This window comes from Pseudomyrmex gracilis, unplaced genomic scaffold (genome assembly GCF_002006095.1).
Source record: "Pseudomyrmex gracilis isolate BER0280 unplaced genomic scaffold, ASM200609v1 scaffold_64, whole genome shotgun sequence".
NCBI lineage: Eukaryota > Metazoa > Arthropoda > Insecta > Hymenoptera > Formicidae > Pseudomyrmex > Pseudomyrmex gracilis.
Window position 1 is genome coordinate 402960 of NW_018020648.1, and position 7533 is coordinate 410492.

Consider the following 7533-nt stretch of genomic DNA (forward strand, 5'->3'; position numbering starts at 1 on the left):
CTTGCCAGTACTGGCCCGATACTGGCCCTGTCTTCTTGCCAGTACTGGCCCGATACTGGCCCTGTCTTCTTGCCAGTACTGGCCCGATACTGGCCCGATACTGGCCCTGTCTTCTTGCCAATACTGGCCCGATACTGGCCCTGTCTTCTTGCCAGTACTGGCCCAATATTGGTTTTGTCTTCTTGCCAATACTGGCCCAATATGAATGCCGAACACTGGTGAACAAACGGGCCAATATTGGGCTGTTATAAAATACAAAAATGGGACAATACTGGACCAATTGTCAATATCAAGTATCGGCTATAAAGGTTGGGCCATTGTTGGCCTAGTAGTATTACTGGAAGTCTGTCGGCAATTCCTACATGGGCACTGACAGTCGGATTTTTTTCAGTAACCGTGCGTATTCGGTTCGACGAATTAACGTCGATTTTCTGACGCGGGCTTTTTCGACGTGGCGGCAGCCTTGATTTCGCGCTTGGGTTGTTTTTCTTTTTTCCCCGCGTTTTATTTCTCTTCGACGCGAGGATGAATTCGGTCTGTCCATTAGCATTATTGGAACAGTTTTTTTTTTTTATTCGAGAGAGAGAGAGATTGCGGAAAGTAACGGCGCGCTCGTTGAAATTAAATTTTTACGTCACGGTAATCCGAGCGCGGTATTTTTTGATTGCAGAAATCGTATAATTAAACGATTACTCGCGAGTAGTGAAAAAAAATTTGAGTCGTGTCGGTGCAACGAATTAATTAATCCGATCGCACAGTTTGAATTTATTTAACAAGTTCGCAACTCGCGAAAACAAGATTCCGTCGAAGCGATCGGAAATCGAATTGGATAATAACATGTTCTTATCGTTGCAAGTTGCGAGAAAGAGTGATAAGAGTTTCTCAGTTTGCAAACAACATTTATTTTCGCAACATTAGATATACTCGGGTCTCGCGCAGATGTTGTGCGCGCGCAAATGTTGAAATGATCGTTCCGTGTATTTATCGGCGTCGTCTCACCGATAAATCCGCGTTACCAGAAACCGGTAGAGTTCCGGTTCTTCAAACACCGATTTATCAGAACTACCCTACGACCGGCTACCGGAGGCGTTCAAACAGAAGATAAGGCACGAATCGGCGGGAGTATGTAGGCTCCGGAACCGAACTTGTTATCGCGAGCTTGATCGAGTAACTCCGGCGAGTTACGAGCCGACGTTTCTTTCTCGTCGCGCGACGACTCGTGAGAAACGTGTGCGTGCGCGAAACGCTTGTTGCGTGTCACGCGAAAGATATCCTTTCGTTGCCACGATCTACGTAGATCGCACTTGTTTGCTACTTTGTGTCAAACTACCGATCCGTTGATTGCGAACGTTGTTACGTAAAATAAATGAGCGGCCAAATGAAATTAATAACATTGCAATATCAAATTACGTTTGTCCCCCATTTGAAAAGCCCATTGTGCTCGCGATAGATCATCGTCGTCATGTTGTCAAATATCATTTTGTTTAAACTCTGTTGCTTAAACAACAATTAATTTATTGCATCATTTATTGCGCGCGATCATCGACTATCGCAAGCAGTGTGCTCATAAATTTTGCAATTGTAAAGTTTGCAAACACCTAGCGATACGCCATACCAACAATTATATTACTGCCTGTAATTCAGTAAATTATACAAGATGGTGTACGCAAGCAACGTGATAAACCGTTGTTTTAAATGCGGCGTTTATCAAAGTGAGCGTCTTTAATGCGTCGCGAAACGAACGCGCGTTTAATTGATTCGTCACGACGATAATGGTGACAAATGGCTGATGATTCTTTACCCAGATGGAAGCATTAAGTCGTTACTTAACGATATATCCGGTATATCGCCTGGCGAGCGCTTTGTATAAAATATGATGCGCGCGAACCAGCCCTCACGTTATTGATACAGTTGAGCGCGGAGGGTGTATGCGCGATTGATGATACTGCGGGTACCCTCGTAACGATAGAACAGAAGACGAGTCGGGATGAATATTAAGGGAGCACTTTGGTCGGAGACACAATTTCGCTTCTCCGTCAGTATCCTCCATCTCGCGAATCAATAAAAACGTCAAAAAACAACAGAAAAACGTAAGTTTGAATTAGTGCGAGCCAAATTATTTAGAGTGTTAGTAAAATTACAACACAGGATAAATATTTTTTGCATTAAAAATATCTTTTCGTTCTCTTGTGACTTTAATTTGGAAAAAAATAATAGAAACTTGTACGATTAAATTTGTTTGTATTTCCGTGTTCGCAACTTTGTTTATTAGAGAACCGCGTCTTAGAGTTTGAACAGTTGCTTCGAACGTTATCGCGCGAGTCGAACGGTTTCTGTGATCGCGCGCGCTTCTAATCAACAACTTTAACGCCAATGAAACGACGCCTTGCGGCTTCGGGAAGCGGATCCTCTCCTTTCAAGCTTGCCGCTTTATCATCCGTGCGATCATCCTTGCGAGAGAAACGAGGAACATCCTGCCGGTCAAATTAGATCGATCTAATTCCCCGGAACCGTCGCCCCGATGCAGGCCGAAACTTTAATCGCAGCAACTCCGCTCAGCTTTTCCCTTACGTGAGTACCAGCAGAGATTCTGACAAGTTCTCCCCCCAATCAAAATGATTCGTTAACATCCGCACACGGTCCGACTAACCATTTCGTCGGTACGCATTGCGGTACCGACGAATTACTTTGTCGCAATGTGATGCGAAGCAGCATCTTATATATGAATGTTAAAGAAATGTTTTGTTTAATTCGAATTTTTTGTGTGTTATTAATTTACACATACAAATATTTTTCGCACGTTAACATTCCGAGTATGGCGCCCTCAAAGTTCTACTTTTTAATTTAGTTTATATTTAATAAAAATATATAAAGAGAGTTTTTAACAGATAATTGTATGAGACTTTTATAATCTCAACTTTTACTCAAGTTTACACGGAAAAACAATCTGCAAGAAATTAGTCAGTGAAACTTTTCTAAGCTTATTGAGAAAATTTCAGTAGACTCAAACAATTTTTCTTGCTTGCGGCCACATAATGGCAAAATGGCGTTTCTTTCGCTGTACAATTTTATTTAGTTGTGAAAATTCTGTGACAAAATGCTTTTTGTCGATTCTTGAGTTTTCAATCTTGACGCACAAAGAAATCTATTTTTCTCGGGGGACAAAGAACGATCGATTCTCTCTTCGTGATGAACACGGACCCACAATCTTGGGATTTCTTCCAATTTTTAATTCCTGACGGTTGTCTCGAAGAGAAAGAGAGAGAAAGAAAGAGAGAATTGCGTCGCTATATACATTACGCGGGTATTGTTCGCGCGATGCCTGTCGAGATTTCACGCTCGTCCGAGAGAGCCTTCGCGCGTTGAAAAGCGCCGAGAGTAACGTCTTATCTTCGAAGAGAGGAGGCGCGCGATGACATCGCGCGTGCACGTGCATGTCTCTAGTGCATCGCGCATTGTGCGAGAGACCAGCGAGTGGTGATCGGTTCTCTTGAATATCGATATCCGTGTGTGTACATAAAAGCACGTGTGTGCAGGTGTACAGAACGTCTTACGGCACTCGTCGCGTCTTTTATTTTTTACTTTCTCGTATTCAACGGACTTAAAGAAATTGACTTAAAACATTACAAATAGAACAAGTAACGGAAATAAAATTTAAAAAAATAAAAAGTATGTGATTAGTTAATTAATTAATTAATTAATTTACAGCGAGGGAAAGGCCTTTAAAATGTGCAAAATTAGGAAAAAATTAGATTCTGTTGGTTTAATTTTTTTTAATTTATAATTTATTTATTTTCTTTAAATTAGATCATATGTAAAATTTAATTTTTTCAAATTTTTTGCACATTGTAAAATAAATTTACAAGTTTCGAATAGTTTACGATTTGGATACACACGTATTAATGTTTTATTAGAAATTAAAAAAAAAAAATCTGAGAAATAGAAGTTTCCGCGGTAGCTTTGAGATGTCCTATGTGTGTGCGAATGGATTTTCTTACCGGATTTACGCGAGCACGCGACAGTGAAGGTAACACGCGAGCGCATTGTCGCGACGCATATTTATTCTCCGACATGTCTTGGAGTCGGTCGACGACGTTTTCTTCGGCGCTGCAAAATATTTCTCTGTCAAGGACCGATGTTCGACAAGACGATCTTCTTCTCGGATAGCGAGGACAGTGACCACACGCAGCTCTTTTGTGGCGGAGCAATTGCATGCGTACAGCAAAAGTTACTATTGGGTACGCGTTTAACATCAAGAATAACACAAACAATGTTATTTTATTTTATTGTTACTTTTATCTTAATATCATCTCTTTACTTTGTGCATTTTTGAGTTGCTTGCGGTCTAATGAAAGAGCCGAGCAACTTAAAATTGTTCAACATTACGTTCTAATTTATCGCGCGAGTGACGTAAATTTTTCTTGAAATACGTTGAAATATTTTCGCCGATAAAAAAACTAAAGAAAGAAGATTCTTCTTGAAATATCTCGATGGCAAAACTCAGAGCTAGATTTAGCATTAAAAGCGCGCGACGAGAAAATACTCGCCTCGGTTTCGGAATCAGACTTGTTTTTCCTCGTTGCTCGCAAAACGAGAAGCGCACGCGAGAGAGAGACAGAGAGAGAGAAAGTCTCGTAGGGAGCATCGCGGCCTCGGCAACGAGTCTATAATTACCCTTTCCCTTCGCATCCTGTGCTTCTGGGATTTGTAGACCAGAATACGCGCTCAGTTGTATTCTCAGACACTTTTGCAAAAACGTTCGTGGAGTCGCGAATCTCTCTGACTTCATCGAGGACTGAAAAACGATTCGTGTGGATTTGGCAAAGATCAGCCAATCAATGATCAATACGTGAAGAACAAGAACCGTGTTCTTTTATCGCGGGAAAGAAACTGATTGAAAAAAAATCTTCAAAAGAAATAGAAATTAAAATATAGATAATGCTTCGGAAATAAAAATTGAACGCAAATAAAAAATTGACCGTAGAGCCAACGCAATTATTAATGCGTATAAAATATAAAAAATATAATAAAGAAATAGAAACATATATATATAAATAATGTGCAAAAACTTTACATGTAAATAATCGTCCAAATTTCGGATTTGATCAGATCTAGTCCGATCAGCTCAGATCTGATAAAAATTCGATTTTGTTCAGATCATTTCTTTTTTAGATAAACTGTGAAGATATGATCTGATCCGATCAGATCCGTAATGTCGTGCGGTCTGATCACTTATATAAATGTTTTTCTATTTTTGAAGAAATCTACAATTTGATTTGCGATATTTTTGGAATTTTACGAGAACGCAACACGCACGACGTTCCGTGCGAATATGTAGCGTCACACACGTTAATTATGTACGTGATATAATTATCGCACGGTTGGCAACGCTGCACCTGAATGACCCTGCATCGAATCACCTCGCGCGCCGCCGCCCCTAGGGTTCAGCCCCAGGTCGTTCGGGGGTTACCGCTGGGGTTCCACCTTCTTGTTGAACACGATTGCTGCTGCTGCTGCATGGGGTGCACGCAATCGGGGATTGCAAGCGGGACGACCGCGGCGAAATAAAAGGAAAAGCGAATACAAGTGTGTGGGTGATACGCAATGCGTTCGTTATTACATAAAAGTGGAGGCTGCGGGGTGGAAACCAATTTCGAAAGTTGATGAAAAGGATGGGCTCGTTATCGAGCAAATTGGAAACTGCGGTCATTATATTAATATAGAACTTTTTCAACCTCTGCTTTTTATAAAAATTGCACAAGTCAAAAAACATTTTAGTAACGATTGCAAATTTAATTACGCGAATTTTTTTAATTACAACAGCCTGAACGTTGCGTCCAAAACTTCTTCTATGTTTTTGTAAAATATCACACACACGCGTGCGCGCGCGCGCGCACGCGAATATCTCTGAAATTAATTACAGGAAAAATATAAGAAAAATATACTCTTCTTCGCGAACGACAGAAAATATATCGCTATCTCGCGTTGCGTGATCCATATCTTCTTGACAACAAAAAAGTCATTAAGAGTTTATCAAACTAAAGACGCGGACCCTCTCATTTTTCTACTTACAATGTGCCCGGCATTCTCGCCAAACTTCGGCGCAATTTCGGAGTTTCGAGGACTCTCCCTTTTCGAACTTAATTAAGAAAATAATCTTCGACGGAGAAGGCTCGCCGGCCAAGGACAGCGCTCGGTGCTCTCTGACCAACGAACTATATGCGCAGGACGAAAAACGAGGCGTTGCGTCCGGCGTTCCTGCGGGAACCGACGGAATCGATAGGCGCGCAGGCGCACGTCGCTCCGTCAGGAATCGGGAGAAACGGGAGGGAAAGAGAATAAGAGAGAGAGAGAGAGAGAGAGGCGGAGAGGTCCTCGGCCGAGAGAATCGAGGGAGCGAGTGGGACCGACCGGCCTCCGCGGCGAATCCCTCGCGGATCAGCATCCAGTGCTCGCATCACGACGACAGCCGCAATATCGCGTCCGTCCGCGTGTTCCCAGCCGTCCATTTCTCGTAAACTCGTGCGTTGCGATATATAGTTGAGTTAATACAGTAGTAGTGTCCGCGCGCGCGCGCACACACACACACACACACACTAACGATCGCAGGGTTACGATCGTCGCTATCGATGTTTCAAGACCGACAGTCATCGATCTTTTGTCCGCGAAAAAGAATCTTCGACAGCTTTGAGAAAAAATTTAGAAACAATTGCACCGAAGCCTTTAGCAAAGAAAAAAATGTATTACGAAAGGACCGTGAGAGAGTGACACTGTCGATTATGTCACATCGAGAAATCGTGTCGCCCCGTTGCAGGGGCGAAGAGAGATCGCGCGCTCGAATTCATTGATCTGACGGATGAATCAGTTTTCTGTTTGCGCGCGCTGATTTTACACGGTGCGATGTAAAATTGTTTTGATAATTTATCAACACAACGTTCGCAACGTTCTTGTTAATCTCGAGCTCCTCGATCCGTCCACGAGAATAAAATGTAAAGATGAAAGCGGCAAATGTCAAACGAGCGTCAATGAATCGCCCCCGTCCACGTGCAAATGTTCGCGGTTTCGTCTCGGCGTCGATAAAACTACGCGAGCTGGAAACCATCGACGAGTGATCCTTCGTGACGTTCGAAGGATCAGCGAGTACTTTCGCCACCTGCCAAATGGACAGGCTATTCCGATGGAAGAGCCACAAGGTGCAGGAAGATGTGAGTACATGCAATGCGCGTTCCGCGAAATTTACATTTGATTATGCAAATCGCGCGCATGTGGTAAGATAAAAGTCTAAAAAAAAAACAAAAAAAAATATCGACGACGGATCAGAAACGCCTCTCGATCTTATATTCCTCGCGTACATATGAAATCTATGTGCGGAAAATAACAACGACGCTTGAAAGACATTTCGAAGAAACAACTTAATCTTTCAAGAGAGCGGGTTGTTTTTATTAAATTTAATTTATTCTTGTTTTTTCAAATAAAATTTATATATTATAAAAAATTCTTTATATTATAATATATAAAAAAAAATAAATTTAT

At 41.8% G+C, this 7533-nt stretch overlaps 1 protein-coding gene across 6 annotated transcripts in view; it reads left to right on the forward strand.

Moving 5' to 3' along the window:
- Positions 1-7533, forward strand: part of LOC109854409 (amyloid beta A4 precursor protein-binding family B member 1-interacting protein-like) — a 132557-nt gene that overhangs the window by 96345 nt on the left and 28679 nt on the right. The window contains exon 1 of one of the 6 annotated variants that reach the window (XM_020427472.1): positions 2455-2571. The exons of 4 other annotated variants lie outside the window; for them this stretch is intronic. Coding sequence is in view for 1 of the 2 variants with exons in the window: in XM_020427471.1 (XP_020283060.1) it covers positions 7161-7205 (45 nt within the window). In the remaining variant the exon portion in view is untranslated. Of the gene's footprint in view, positions 1-2454; positions 2572-6470; positions 7206-7533 lie in introns of those variants that run through there. One more of the 6 variants, XM_020427471.1, reaches the window with a different exon arrangement.